The 15,936-nt window shown below is 47.5% G+C and overlaps 1 protein-coding gene across 1 annotated transcript in view; it reads right to left on the bottom strand.

Moving 5' to 3' along the window:
- Window positions 1–212: 212 nt before the first annotated feature.
- Window positions 213–15,936, bottom strand: part of AARS1 (alanyl-tRNA synthetase 1) — a 35,571-nt gene continuing 19,847 nt past the window's right edge. The window contains exons 12-22 of the mRNA XM_032230634.1: window positions 15,165–15,309; window positions 14,374–14,549; window positions 13,435–13,548; window positions 10,740–10,946; window positions 8,942–9,126; window positions 7,169–7,277; window positions 6,259–6,372; window positions 5,115–5,234; window positions 3,507–3,593; window positions 2,232–2,345; window positions 213–948 (exon numbers count right to left, since the gene is read on the bottom strand). Coding sequence (XP_032086525.1) covers window positions 763–948; window positions 2,232–2,345; window positions 3,507–3,593; window positions 5,115–5,234; window positions 6,259–6,372; window positions 7,169–7,277; window positions 8,942–9,126; window positions 10,740–10,946; window positions 13,435–13,548; window positions 14,374–14,549; window positions 15,165–15,309 — 1,557 coding nt within the window. The 3' untranslated portion in view covers window positions 213–762. The remainder of the gene's footprint in view (window positions 949–2,231; window positions 2,346–3,506; window positions 3,594–5,114; window positions 5,235–6,258; window positions 6,373–7,168; window positions 7,278–8,941; window positions 9,127–10,739; window positions 10,947–13,434; window positions 13,549–14,373; window positions 14,550–15,164; window positions 15,310–15,936) is intronic.

Below are 15,936 nucleotides of genomic sequence, written 5' to 3'. Positions count from 1 at the left end.
GGGGGGGAGGGCTTATTATCCAGGTGGTCTTATTTTCGGGGAAACAGGGAAGGTCTAAGTGATATTGCTATCATCCTTAACCACCTCTTGTTACGCAATAGGGAAAGGCTTAATTTCCCCAATGTTTTCTGCAAAGGAGAACGAATTGTGTAAATCCGAAGCTTGCCCCCTGCAGGCATGACACGCGCCGATCCAATAAAACAACACACTTGTTATTTCCACTGTGCGATACACAGATTCTTGCTTGTTTTATTTATATGGCCCCTCTCTGACCTCCTAGTTTTCCAGAGGTAGGGCAGGCTTGTTCTAACGGAGGTTAAACAATGAGGGGGGAGAGGTTTCTACGGTTAGAAAGAAGAAATGCGAGGATTGCAGGTCAGGTTCCTCCCTGCGTATATTCACGTTACAATACCCCGAAACTTAGTGCTTAAATCAGAGATGAGAAGGAAACTGCACAATTCCCTGTAAACTGCACAGTGGCATTGCAATGAAGGACGCACTTATGTGACAACTGGAAGGTCAGTTCCTTTAGCAGCAGGTGTCCTGAGATGGCATGGCTATTCTCAGGAGATGGAGCTCAAAGGGCCACAGATCTGGTTTCATCGTCAAGTATCTGAATAATCGACTTTTCCAACCATATCCCTGGAGTTTGTGCCAGACGAATGAAGGACAACCACGTATGGTCTACTCCTCCACCGATGGCGCTAAAAAGAACATCTAAGCTATTGGCCTGCAGGCAAGGAACATCCTTCCCAGGTTTGATCAGTTCTTCAACTCACTGAGCTTCAGGTTGGCAAATTCGGTGGCCACCTGCAGGGCTTCCTCCAGGCAATCGGTGTTTTTGCCCGTCGCCTGGGCCGAGAGGTCTTTGCCTCCTCCCTTGCCGTCCATCAGCACCGAGACTTGCTGCACCCACTCGCTGGCCTTCAGCCCTTTGCTGGCAACTTCCTGAAACCGATAGAAGGGGAGATTTGTAGCTTGGAATTGAACCGTGAGGTCCTTTGATGCCCTCTGAGCCTGGTGGTTTTCTTGCAGATGTTTCATTATGAAATATACTACCCAGGGGTGGGATTCAGAAATTTTAGCAACTGGTTCTTTGCCTCCTCAAGCCTCCAGGAGAGCGAAAACAGCCTCCCCCGGGCTCCGGAGACTGGAAATGTGTGTGTTTCTGGATTTCCAGGAGGCCTGTTTTTTGCACCTTCCAAAGCCTTCACGCGGGTCCTGCAGTTACCTGGCATCCAAAACAGGCCGCGTGGAGATTTCTGGAAGGGGAGGGGCCAGCCAGTTCTTACAACTACCAGTTCGGCAAACAAGATGTAAAATTAACATCCGGTTCGCCCGAACCGGTCCAAACCCACTGAATCCCACCCGATGTTACCTAGTTTGGGAATGAAATGCCTGCAAGAAAACAACCAAGCTCAGAGAGCACCAAGAACGCCACAGCTTCCCGAAAGACAAAACACTTGCAAATCTGCAGTTAAACAAACCATGATAAGGTCGGATGCAATTCCCAGCATCCTCCATCAATGCTGAGGCTCTTGGGAGTTACGGCTTATGTCGTATGTGGGGAAATCTGATAGGCTTGTTATTGTTGCTCTAGATCAGGGGTGTCAAACTCAATTTCATTGAGGGCTACATCAGGGCTGTGGCTGACTTCATGAGGGGTGGGGTGAGCGGCTGGTTGGGTGTGGCCAGTTTGACCCCACTCCCCAAACTGCTGTTTCCTCTTCGCAATGGGTAGACCGGGTTGAAGCGATGTGGGTTGACCAAGATGGCCAGATCCGACCATATACCTCTTCAAAAACTTAGAAATGCCACCTTTGGTTAAGTTTCCACCAATTTTTCTTCTAATGTCTTTATAACTGTAGCCTTGTTCACTTAATAATACTATTTTACATCGCTTTCTGGGGGACCAGTCAACTCTTTGCACCATTACTTTAATTTTATTACGTTTTACAAGCTCACTAAATGAAAGAACACACACAAAAAAAACCCAACCAACTTGATAGTGATCACATAACACACAAATGTCCTCCTCTCAGCTTCAATACATGACATCAATAACTGAATCCTACTGTGATCCGACCACATTGCGGGCCGGATCCAGCCCGCATGTCTTGAGTTTGACACCCTGCTCTAGTTCTATAACATTAAAAAAGAAGAATGGAACTTCTGTTTCTTGAATTATCCGTATACTACCCAGACTCGGAGGTGCTCCCAATCTTACTTACCTGAGGAACTTGGCATAAGCAGGTAATTTTGCCTGCTTCGTTATCCACGCTGAAGAGCATCGCGGCTGTCTCAGGAGAATGTGTCTTCAAGAGCTTCAGGGACTCATTCAAGGCCTGTAGGGAAAGAACATGCCAAGAACTGGCACTTGAAGCTGGACCAGGAAAGAACTGTAAAACTGAAATACCGTATTTTTCAGAGTATAAGACACACCTTTTTCCCCTCAAAAAAGAGGCTGAAAGTCTGGCTGTGTCTTATACACTGAATACAGCATTTTTGGCCTGCCGAAACCCCACCCCTTTCACCAAAATGGCTGTGCAGAGCCTTTAGGAGGCTTCTAGAGTGCTCCTGGGGCTTGGGGAGGGTAGAAATGAGCGAAAAACAGGCCATTTGTTGCTCAATTTTGCCCCCCCCGGCCCGCGAGCACTCTATAAACCTATGCATGCCCTTCTTTTGACAAAAAATAGGCCATTTTTTGCTTGTTTTTGGCCCCACCCCCACAGGAACACTCTACAAGCCTCCTAAAGGCTATTCATGCCTCTTTTGTGTAAAAAAAATGGACCCGTTTTTGGGAGGTCTGCAGAGTGCAAAAACTTTTTTTTTTTTTAAATTGCCTCTTCAAAACCTCGGTGCGTCTTATACTCCAAAAAATACGGTAACCCCCCCATCATTTCATGCCAAGAAGGGGTGTGTGTGCAACCACTTCTTGTCCTTGGGAACCAAATGTGCAATCTTCTCGGTGTTTTGTTGTTGTTCAGCTGGTAACTCAGGTCCAACTTTTTGAAACCCCTATTTCCCCGAAAACAAGATCTCCCCAGATAATAAGCCCTATCGGACTTTGGAGCGAATGAGCTAAAAATAACCACCACCCCCTCTGAAAATATTGCAACACAGCAGCAGCTCACCGCCTCCTGCACCTCAAAAATAATAAGGCTAAGAAGCGCTTATTTCAGGGGATCAAAAGAAAATAAGACCCTGTCTTATTTTGAGGGAAACACGCTATCTCTCTCTGCCCCTTTCACAATAGCCCTTAAGACTTATATACCGCTTCATAGTGCTTTACATCCCCATCTAAGCAGTTTACAGAGTCAGCCTATTCCCCCCAACAATCTGGGCTCACATTTGACCGTCCTCGGTAGAATGGAACTTTAAGTCAATTTTCAGCCTTTTAGGATCAAACTGCTGACAGTGAGCAGAATTAGCCTGCAATACTGCATTCTAATCCCTGCGGCACCACAGCCTCACAAAGGATGTTGCACTGGGGGGAAAAAAAGTACCTTAGCAGAAGCACCATTCTCCATTTCCAGAATGACCAGAGGCTGGTTGGGATAAGCCTCAATGAGTTGCTTCATCTTGTCCAGCACCTTGGAGAAGAAAAAAACAAGCATGAGACAAAAGTGAGGTTGCCTAATTCAGGTCGCAAACGACAGAGATGGAAAAATGATGCTCCTTGCACAGGCAGAGAGAATTCTTACTCATTGTCAGGCCTGCAGCCATCTTTCCCTTTGGGTCTTTGGCCTGCCACACTTTCTATTATTCTGCTATGCATTTTCTATTGTGGGGAAATGGGAGGAGGGCTTGTACGGAGTTAGATGCTATGTAGCCATAACAACATTCTTTCTAGAAAGCCAAGGTCATCCTGTGTCTTGGCACTTCTGCACCTGACCGGAACTGGATAGGTGGAACTGCCAGCATGGCAGTGGAAGATAGGACCATGTGATGGACTGGTGGGTGTGGGGGCAAGATCTTGAACTTTCAACTGGGTGGAGAAAACCGGGAAGCCTTCAGATTCAGGCTTTCCCAGATGTGCCAGCATGGCTCTCTTAATAAATAGGAACTTTGAGGAATGTTTTGCCTCGGACTCTTGATTTAATTTTGAATGCTATTTAGAACCCTGACACTGAACTTGATCTGGGCTCCAAGATCTGATCTTGATCTGGGGTCTATGTAGTAGTACTAGCAGTAGCAGGTGTGTGTGTGTGTGCAGAGACGTCACCCTGTCAACAAAAGTGTGTATAGTCAAGGCTATGGTTTTCCTAGTCGCAATGGATGGCTGTGAAAGTTGGACCATAAGGAAGGCTGAGGGCCAAAGAATGGAGGCCTTTGAACTCTGGTGCTGGAGAAGACTCCTGCGAGTCCCTTGGACTGCAAGATGATCAAACCAGTCAGTCCTAGAGGAGATCAACCCTGTCTGCTCTTTAGAAGGCCAGATCCTGAAGAGGAAACTCAAATCCTTTGGCCACCTAATGAGAAGGAAGGGCTCCCTAGAGAAGAGCCTCATGCTGGGAACGATCAAGAGCAAAATAAGAAGGGGACGACAGAGAATGAGGTGGCTGGATGGAGTCACTGAAGCAGAAGGCATGAGCTTAATTGGACTCCAGAGGATGGTAGAGGACAGGAAGGCCTGGAGGAACGTTGTCCCTGGGGTCATGATGGGTCGGACACAACTTCGTAACTAACAACAACAATGTAATGTGCCAGGTACCAAGGGAGACGCACACGAGAAAAATAAATATGCCAACTTCTCAGCTAAGTCTGGCTTGCTAAAATGAAGAGTAAAGACAGAAGGTGGGGCAACTTATGACTAACCTTTGCCAACGTGAGTTTCTCCCAGATGTTTTAAGAGTTACACATTCCCAGAATTTCTATCTAGTGTGGCTAGATAGTTAGGAATTCTGGAAGTTTTAGTCTTTGCACACTCAAAATCGCTGCACATGAGGATGGGGTGAGTGGGGATGTTGGAACTTCAGAAGCAAATTGTTAAGTACCTCCAGGGAGATCCGTCACTAACTTCGAACTAGTCATAAATCAAGGGCTGCCTTAGAACAATTTCTAAGCTCTCCATGAGTAACAGCACGGGAAAGAAAATCAGGAGACAGGCTCACTCGTTTCTGGATGTCGGCTTTGCTGGCCCGATCCAAATCATCCATAATCTTCTTCAGTGCTTTTAGGGCTTCTCGGAGTTCATCCTTTTGCCACTGGGGAATGATGGCTGTAGCCAGGGCCTGCAAAAGGAGTAACATCTCAATGTAGCAGCTGCAGATCTGGTGGGCTCCCATCACTAAAATCAAAGTTCCTTAAACTGGGACTGGAACATTCAAGAAATAAATTTCTCTACTACTAGCCAAGCACAGACCATCCCAGCTTATGGCAATAGCACTTAGATTTATACACTGCTTCATCGTGCTTTACAGCTCTCCCTAAGTGGTTTATAGAGTCAGCATCTTGCTCACAATAATCTGGGTCCTCGTTTTACCAACCTCGAAAGGATGGAAGGCTGAGTCAACCTTGAGCCGGTCAGGACTGAACTCCTGGCAATACTGCATTCTAACACTGCACCAGAGCTCTTGAGATGATAGATGGATGGATGGATAGATATAGATAGCTAGATGTGATAGAGGGATAGATAGCTAGATGTGATAGACAGAGGGATAGATAGATAGCTAGATAGCTAGATAGCTAGATAGCTAGATAGATAGATAGATAGATAGATAGATGTGATAGACAAAGGTAGAGATAGATAGATAAACAGACAGTGATAATAGATATTGTAGAGACAGAAGATAGATAATAGATAGGGAGATATATGATAGATGATAGTTTGCAATAGCACTTAGATTTGTATACCTCTTCCGTGGTTTATAGCCCTAAGCAGTTTATAGAATCATCCTATTGCCCCCAACAATCTGGGTCCTCATTTCACCAACCTCAGAAGGACGCAAGGCTGAATCACTCTTGATCTGGTCAGGATTGAACTCCTGGCAGCAGGCAGAGTTGGCCTGCAATTCTGCATTCTAACCACGGCACCACCTCGGCTCCTGAGTATGACAGCTACTGAATTTGCATTGTCTAGGCAGAGACCCTCTTTGGTAGCGACATGCAAAGTCCTTTCTATAAACCCAGCTGGCAAGTTGTAAACTGCAACTCTTTAGCTAGTAACTTGGAGATGATGACCAGACTTAGTAGAGGGTCCTAGGAGAGAGAGAGGTTACAAAGGCCTTTTCTTTCCCTTTTTTTCTCTTTCCTTACCTCGCCAAGATCCGCTATCTCACGTTGGACGTCTTTGTTGGGTGTCGTTTGGATCTTTACTTTGGTTTCTAGGTCAGCAAGCTGCTTGTTGAGACCTTCTGATTTCCTCAACGCCTTGAAGAGAAAAGGGATGTAAGTTAAGGTTACAGAAGAGAGACGACTTGAGAGCCAGCATTTCTCCTAAAGGGAAAACGATCACGTTGACTAGGAGCAAGTGTCAGGCCTGCAGCCATCTTTTCTTTTGGGTCTTTGGCCTGCCACACTCTCTATTATTCTGCTATGCATTTTCTACTGCGGGAAAATGGGAGGAGGGATTGTACCGAGTTAGATGACATGTAGCCATAACAACATTCTTTCTAGAAATCTAAGGTCATCCTTTTGTCTTTGCACCTCTGCACCTGACCGGAACTGGATGGGTGGAACTGCCAGCATGGCTGTGGAAGATTGGACCATGAGATGGACTTCTGGGTGTGGGGGCAAGATCTTGAACTTTCAACTGGGTGGAGAAAACCGGGAAGCTTTCAGATCCGGGTTTTCCCAGAAATGCCAACGTGGCTCTCTTAATAAATTGGAACTTTGCCTTGGACTCTGATTTACTTTTGGATGCTATTTGGAAACCTGACAGCAAGGACAAGTCTCTTAGCTTAAAATTAAACAGGTATCCAATCAGTAATGGTATCCTCTTATCTTCACTACTGGTTCGGGAGCGCGTGTGTCTGCCTGCGTAGGGGGTCCGTGATGACATCGGGGTGGGCGGGCAGACCCTCGTGCTACCGCCACTACTGCTTCCCCGAACCAGCAGAATTCCACCTCTGGATCCAATGGATCAGTCCTGATGTATCTAAACAGGTCAGGTTCTCAACTGGCTCAGCTTCCCCAGAGCATCTGTCTTTCTTCCTTCTCCACTGACCTTTTGCGCTTCGGCGCCAGTGACGGCCACTATCCTCCGGATGCCCTTCGCTATGGCTTCTTCCGACACAATGACGAAGTGCCCGGCGTGACTCGAGTTCTGCAAATGCCTGTAAAAACACACGGCAAGTTCAATCCCAGAGGTGCTTTCTCAGAAGGCAACTGGATTTCCTTGATTTTTTTTTTCCTTGAAGACGTTTTCGCTTCTTCTCCAAGAAGCTTCTTCAGCTCTGACAGGACGGTGGGGAACGGAAGGATTTATATCCCTTGCAGAGAGGTGGTCATGGGCATCCTTTCAGAGCAGAGGTGTCAAACTCCATTTCATTGAGGGATGCATCTGAGTTGTGTTTGACCTGTGGGGGACATGGCCAGCTCAATGTCACTTGTGTTGGGGACGCCTGTGGCGGCCCGAGCACTCTGCCAGCGAAAAATGGCTCCTAAGCTGTGTTTTCGGCTGCGATGGCCTCCTTTTCACTAGCAGAGAGATACCGTGGGCCAGTCCTTTGATATTTCCAGGGTAGCCCCATGGGCCAGATCTAAGCATCCAGCGGGCTGGATCTGGCCCCTTGGCCTTCTTCAGTTTAACACCCCTGATTTAGAGGTTTGTTGAAGCACTTGGAGGTTTAGCTGTGTCCCCAGGGTCACCTATTGGTTCCTGTACTCTGCAATTTCTCTCTCTATGGAAATCCATTCCTACTCCCAAAACCATTCAGGTTGCCTCCTGGAAAAGCACCTTTGGGACAACCATGACCTGGATGACTGAGAATCCCTACAGAAGGCAAGTTAAGAGTTTTTAATATCTCTCATCTCAGCAACTGAATGCATGTCTGGATCGGAAGACCTAATCTGCTAGGTCAGTGATGGCGAACCTTTTTTGGCTTGCGTGCCAAAAGCGGGGAGAACGCAGGGGGGGTCGTGCACGAGTGTGTCACACCCATAATTCAATGCACGACCCCAGCGCGCATGCTGCATAGCCAGCGTTCACACCCCCCCCCCATTTTTTGCATGCTTTTTTCACCCTTCCCAGGCTCCAGAAGCTTTATAGGAGCCTGGGGAGGGCGAAAACAACCTCCCCCCCCCCCCCGGAGGCCCTCAGGAGGCTTCAGGCGCTTCCCTAAAGCCTCCGGAGCGCAAAAAACTGGCCCTAAACAGGAAGTTCGGGAACAGACATCTGGTTTGCTCGTAGGTCCGGTTTTAGCCCTCTGGAGCCTTCCGGGGCCTTCCAGAGGCTTCCCTGAAGGCTCTAGAGGGCAAAAAACAACCCTACTAGCAAACCGGAAGTCACTTCCAGTTTGTATGTAGGGCTGCTTTTAATCCTCCAGAGCATTCAGGGACCTTCAGGAGGCTTCCCTGAAGGCTCCGGAGGATGAAAAACGGCCTTCAGGGAAGCCTCCGGAAGGCCCCTGAAGGCTTCGGAGGGCTAAAACCGGTGCTACGAGCAAACTGGAAGTCCGTTCCTGAACTTCCGGTTTGTCCGTAGGGCCGGATTTTTTGCACTTCGGAGGCTTCAGGGAAGCCCCCGAAGGGGCGGTGGAGGTTATTTTCGCCCTCCCCAGGTTCCTATAAAGCCTCTGGAGCCTGGGGAGGGTAAAAAATGGCCTCAAAAAAAGTCTGAAGTCAGTCAACGCCTTGCGTGCCCTGACAAATGGCTGACAATGGCTACGCGTGCCACCTGTGCCATAGGTTCGCCATCCCGGTGCTAGGTAATGCATGATTTGTTTTGGGTTTCCCGATGCAAAGGGTTTGTTTTTCCCTGCAACCCCGATGTACTCACGTGCCCCCGCAGAACTCGACCGATGTGACGGCACCCGCTGCGCTGGAGGGATCATTCAGCATGTCGTCAACTGGGATGCCAATGGAGACAACACGTACAGGATCTGGGTAGGTCTCGTCAAATACCGCTCGGAGGCCTTGGATGGCCTTGGCAGCTGCCAGCGGACACTCCTTGGCGTACACAACCTGGGGGATTGATCACAGGGACACCGAAGATTAGCAGATCCCAGGGGAGGAGATCCAGTGGCTGTACCTAGTGTTTCTTACTGCAACTGTCTCAAGATCATTCTGTTTTTCTGCCAAGACATAAAGACCCATTATAGGTGAGCAAAACGTGGCCCACTAGCCATACCAGGAGAAGCCAATACCTACCTAGTTCCTTCCCCAGCAGCACAAAGCTGAGTCTTCGTCCCGATAAACCCCTTTTATTTAATTTATGGTGAATTCCTCTCCAGCAAAGTCTTTGCCACAGTCTTTCAAGGGAGTTCACAATTATCGACCTTTATCAGGCTTGGAGAGTGGCCAGGCCGATATCTTTCAGACGATGGAATACAAGAATGCAGGAATGAACTAATTGTCTCCTGCAAACTCCCCTCCCCTTTCGCTTCTCTTTTATTTCCTCTGGGAGGGGCCATTCACCTGTGGTGAAAAGCAGCCTTCCCTGATGCTGTTCTGACCCACGCTTCCTGAGAGCATGAAGCAAACTCCTTGTCCCTATAAAACCCCTTTTTATTCATTTACTGTGAATTCTGCTCATTCACATCCAGCAAAGTCTTTCAAGGGAGGATTTACAGTCACAGACCTTATCTGGCTTGGAGAGCTGCCAGGCCAATATCTGCAGAACTTGGCAAGGAGTCCCAGAGAATCACGAGTCAATTAAGCAAACTAATTGTATCCAGGAAACTCCACTCTCCTTTCCCTCTTTTATTTTCTCTGGGAGGGGCCATTCATTGTCCACCTGTGCCCTTACTCCCACGTCTGCCCTTGTTCTTTAGCTGTTCCCTTCGTCTGGCAACTCTGCACATGCACACACTGGGAACAGGCTCCAGCTGTTTGTCTGCCTCACTGATGTCTGACACTGAAGGCAGCTGATAACTGGCATACAGTCCTGGCCCCCTCTCTGCCTCTGACACAGAGCCCTCATTAGAGCCTTCCCCAGACTCCAGGACTGGCCCATGTTCCTCCCCAACCTCCTCACTGTCTGAATCTGCTGCCAGCTCTGCGGGCTACAGGCGGGCCACAACAATGGGCCTCAGTTTAATTTCCTTCAGGCAGGTGAGCAGCTTCTTAATCTCAACTCTATAGAATGATCCCAAGAAAAGTTAGAATCGGGCCAGAAACCTAGCAGCCGTGTCCATGCAATAAATGCAATAAATTGGTTTTAATACGTAAAAGAATGGGATAAATTCTGGGCATTAAGAGCTGTGGGGCTGCAGTGGTTAGAATGCAGCATTGCAGGCTAACTCTGCCCAGTGCCAGGAGTTCGATCCTGACCGGTTCAAGGTTGACTCAGCATTCCATCCCTTCCGAGGTGAGTAAAATGAGGACCCAAATTGTTGGGGGCAAGAGGCTGACTCTGTAAGCCGCTTAGAGAGGGCTGTAAAAGCACTGTGAATCAGTATACAAGTCTATTGCTATAAGCAATTGGTAGAGAAAGTAGAGACTGACCTATCTTTGTATACCCTGATACGCATCTGGATAGAGAAATCCAGTTTCCACTGGTTATCCAGAAACCCAGGGAAGTAATTATATTCCAAAGGGATTCAACACAAGGACACTGGCACTCCATCTCACTGTACCTTGGCGTCTTGAATCATCCTATTAACAATCTCTTCTGTCTTTTTGATTTCCTGGGTCGACATGGCTCCCTTGGCGGTGAAGTCAAACCGCAATCGGTCCGGAGCCACCAAGGATCCTCGCTGATCGGCTTCCCCCAGCACAGAACGCAAAGCGAAGTTGAGGATGTGGGTGGCAGTATGGTTGCTCATAATGGGCCTTCGCCTTGGCTGAAAGGTAAAGAGAGAGGTTACCGGATATGAGAGGATCTGCAAGGGAAGGAAGGATCCTTCTCATCAAGGATCCCAAAAGGATCAATTCTAGTCAGCCAGCTGGGGTCCATAAGCGATCTGGCATTTTGGATAAAAATATGGTGGATTATGCAAAATATCTTTAAAAGAAGGATAAAGTTTACTCCTCAGTTATTCTTACTAGGTATATGTACTGACTTTACAGTTGTAGAGACTAACTTGACTCTGCACCTAATAACGGCAGCAAGACTGTTGGTGGCGCAATACTGGAAGAAGGAAGACTTGCCTACAATTCAAGAATGGACATTGAAAGTTACAAACTTAGCCGAGATGGCTAAAATATCGGCATATCTTAAAGATCACTCAAATGAGAGATATAAACGAGACTGGAAAAAATGGATTGACTATATACAAAATAAATACGGGACCAAGAAATTCCAGTTAGCCTATGCTTAAGATCAGGAATGATTTAAATTGTTTAAAGTTAGCTCAGCAAGAAGAAGCTAAGATCAATGTAGAGATGTCATTAACTTCTTTATTTCTTTTTTCTCAATAGATTTTAGACTGTGTTTGTTAAAAATCCATACCGTGTACGGGTTCTGGGAAGTTGGGGGGGGGGAGGAGGAGGGGGGTTGGGGGGAGGGTGGAGGGAGGGGTATACATTAGGCTAGACAAGAATTTGGTGGTAAATTAGAACTATTTTGACACACAAACAAAATTGTACTCCGATGTCTTACTGATTGAGGAATGATGAAATGTTTGTTTTAAAAGAAAATAAAACTTTTGAACCATAAGCGATCTGGGCAATAGGCGAGTGCAGGGTGTCAGATTTCCTAAAGGTGCCCTAATTGATTCATAACTGTCGAGTCAAGTTTTCAATACAAAACCAGTAATTTATTAGGAGCGCCATTAGGCAAGATCTGTTCGCAGTCAAGCCTGTGCTTTGTTTGATTTGCTTCTGAACTTTCCCCGTGTTCCTTCCCTCCACTCATCTGTGTCAGAAATCACATTACCCTATAGATGCACCCCTCCCAAACCGGCTGCAGTAATCTGAGATCCGACTCTAGCCGACAGTATGCGTGGAATGCACTGCCCCTCATTCTATCCCCATGACAACACTGAGTGTAGACACAGGGGTCTCCAACCCCTGGGCTGTACCCCACTACTGGGCTGTGGTGGGCGAGCACCCTCACTTTATATGAGCAGCAGGCGAGTGCGTGCATGCACACTCGATTTTGTTGTGGCCTGTCAGCTGCTGGAGGGGAATCAGAGGAGGCGGCATGGGAGTCAGGGTCAGCATCAGGGAAACCCGGGAGCTCCGAGGGGGAAGAGGGAATGGAGCTGTCAGAGATAGAGGCAGAGGCGGAGCCTGGGCCATCCATCAGTTCTCAGATGGAGAGTCAACAGCCCCCAGGTCTGGAGGTGGCTGATAAGGAAAAGGAGGGACATCTCCATCCAGTGCCTGACACACAGATACGCAGAAGGCAGAGGAGAGGAGAGGAGTGGAAATCTATGGGCCGATCCTTGGGATGGAAGAGCCAACGGTGCTAGCGAAGCCCCACCCTAGTTCTGGGGATAAAAGGCAGGGGGCGGAGAGGAATACATGTGGCAGACAACCATCTTCCAGCCGGATGGACTTGTTAGCCTGTGATGAAAGAGAAACTTTGTGCCAGGGCTACTGGCGCTCCTAATAAAGGAATCTTTGAGTTCACTTCAGAGGGCTTGTCATGTTTGGGGAGCTGGGTCAGAAGAAATTTGCACAAGCAATGGGCATGTATGCCTGCTACTCGTGCAAATGGAACTACACATGCAGGCTTGCCAGTCGCTCACATGGAACTATACTGTGTTGGCAATATATAAATCATGTAACAATGCTATACCTGTTTCTTTAAATCATACTGTAAAATGGGATTGGTTGCTGTTTTCCTCAATCGGCCATAACAGGGAGCCAGAATGACTGTTAGCTCTCTGTTTATTAGATGCTGGGCTGATCTGATCTGAGTGTTTTGGAAGCTGGCTGTTAGAAAGTGCCGTGAGCTATTGTAAATTTTGCAACTGCTATGAGTAGTGAACTGATTATATGATACTGGACTATGTTATTTGGATTATCCGTTCACTGAAAGACATTGATGACTGACTGTCTTATCTGTGTATGACTTGGACTGTTTGATGGACTCTGATACCTCTATTTCCACAAAAGTAAAAGCCTATTTAAACTGCAGTGTCTCTGTATGCTGGTTTGTGTGTTCTCCAACCCAACTCTCACAACGCTTCTCTGAACACTCTCTCTCTCCCAATGGGGAGCTTTCCTAACACATACCCTCTCCTTTCCCCACAAAGCCGGAAAGCTTGGGGTACTCTGGGCCAACGCATCCAATTTTAATCCTGGTTTGACCATAAGAAAAGGATTAGATGGAAGAATCCAATCCAAATTTCTTTAACCTTCTTCCCTTCTTGAGTCACTCACCTCATCAATAAACAAGCCGACAAAATCTCCCACCTTCAGGCTCCCGTAGACTGTGCCCACGTGGAGCACATAACCTCCTCGGACTTGTACGTTTTTCACCGTAAATTCCGTCCTCTACAAAGCAAAGAAGAGAGTCAGCGGACGTGGTCCATCAAATCAACCAAGGAGATTGATAACAAGACCGATCCCAACAAGCCAAAAGCATGCTAGATCTAGAGCCTGTTCCAGTCACCTCTTACTAGATTGAAGATCCGACTGTGATCTGTTCTGACCGAGGCTTCCCAAGAGCATGAAGCAAACTTCTGGTCCCAACAAAAAAGCCTTTTATTAATTTCCTGTGAATTCTGCTCATTCACAGCCAGCAAAGTCTTTCAAGGGAGGATTTACAGTCACAGACCTTATCTGGCTTGGAGAGCTGCCAGGCCGATATCTGCAGAACTTGGCAAGGAGTCTCAGAGAGTCACGAACCAATTAAGCGAACTAATGGTCTCCTGCAAACTCCACTCCCCTTTCGGTCCTCTTTTATTTCCTCTGGAAGGGGCCATTCATCGTCCACCTGTATCCTTACTCTCAAGGAGAGCCCTGTTCTTTAGCTGTTCCCTTCCTCTGGCAACTCTGCACATGCGCACACTGGGAACAGGCTCCAGCTGTTCGTCTGCCTCACTAATCTCTGACTCCGAAGGCAGCTGATAAATGTCGGAGGGCCCTGGCCCCCTCTCTGCCTCCGACACAGAGCCTTCATCAGAGCCTTCCCCAGACTCCAGGACTGGCCCATGTTCCTCCCCAACTTCCTCCACTGGCCATTGGTGGGCCACAACATGATCCTCCAACTTGCTAGTCAGCAGGCATTAAGGGGGAGGAGGATGGCGTATTTGTCCACCAAGCCCTCCCATCCTGAAACCGATCGAGGTTCCCACCAAATCTAATTGGCCGACCTACATCTTCTGCGCCGTCTTCTTTAACTAAGTAGCCTTCGTCATAGATCTGTCCACCCTGCTCAGCGTAGAAACAGGTCTGGTCCAGTACAATCCCACATTCTTGGCCTGTGTGAACTTCATCCACAAAGGTCTTGTCCCGTCGGATAGCTTTCACTGTGGCTCCCGGGGTACCAAATTCTGTAGGTCAAAACGAAACACCCCAATAGAGGTGGGGGGAAAAAAAAGTCAGGTGAGCTTCATATCCCATCAGGAACCAACAAGGTTCCAACAACTGTCAGTGTTTTCATGGGGACAGAATGAGGGGGAGTGCATTCCATGCATACTGTTCGGCTGGAGTCGGATCTCAGATTACTGCAGCCGGTTTGGGAGGGGTGCATCTATAGGGTAATGTGATTTATGACACAGACTGAGGGGAGGGAAGGAACAGGGATAAAGTTCAGAAGGAAATCAAGCAAAGCACAGGCTTGACTGCGAACAGATCTTGCCTAATGGAGCTCCTAATAAATCACTGGTTTTGTATTTAAAACTTGACTCGATGCTTATGAATCAATTAGGGCATCTTTAGGAAATCTGACACAAGGATCATGTGAAAGATGGGCAAGGACAGCATCAACATTGGCAGAAGAGACCATTCAATGGCCAGCCTTCAACTGGATGTGTTGGGGTACAATTCCCAGAATGTATTGCCTGCAAGTCCCTACTCATCTGAAGGTGTTTTAGATATCTATGAAAATATGTTGGCTCTGGATGGGCAGAAGATGCTGCACTAAAAAAAAACGGCCTGGAGCTCACCATAGAAACCGTCTGAATCCGACCGATAGTTGTATTTCGGGGAGTCGTCGGTGGGTTCCAGAGCTCTGGCACGGAGATCTTCAATAGCATAGATGTCCAACATGATGAGGTCTTCATCACCACCACCCTTGCCCTGGGACTTCAGCTGGAAATGAAACAAACCCAAACATGAAGGTTGGAATGAAGGAATGAAGTTGAGGTTTGATGCTATTATCATATTCTACTGCACCAAAGGAAGTTGGAAGTCAATGCCTTTTCTTTCTTTTTTCCCCTTTGACCTACACTATTCCCTTCCCTTAAAGGTATAGGTTCCCCTTGCATATATGTGCTAGTTGTTCCTGGCTCTAGGGGGCGGTGCTCATCTCCGTTTCAAAGCCGAAGAGCCAGCACTGTCCAAAGACGTCTCTGTGATTATGTGGCCAGGATGACTAAATGCCAAAGGCACACGGAATACTGTTACCTTCCCACCAAAGATGGTTCCTATTTTTCTACTTGCATTTTTAACGTATTTTCGAACTGCTAGGTTGGCAGAAACTGAGACAAGTCACGGGAGCTCACTCCGTTATGCGGCGCTAGGGATTCAAACCGTTGAACTGCCGAACCTTTCTGATCGACAAGCTCAGTGTCTCAGCCACTGAGCCACCACATCCCTCCCTCCCCTTATTTTCCTACTATTTTATTTTGTATTTTATATTATAAACTAATAAAAAGTCATCTGTCTCAAAGTCACCTCTAACCTTGGTCACTGAATGAATAATTGTAAGTCAAGAGC

The sequence above is a fragment of the Thamnophis elegans genome, chromosome 14 (assembly GCF_009769535.1).
Source record: "Thamnophis elegans isolate rThaEle1 chromosome 14, rThaEle1.pri, whole genome shotgun sequence".
Lineage (NCBI taxonomy): Eukaryota > Metazoa > Chordata > Lepidosauria > Squamata > Colubridae > Thamnophis > Thamnophis elegans.
The sequence above is the reverse complement of the archived record's forward strand: the minus strand, read 5'-3'. Positions and strand labels throughout refer to the sequence as shown.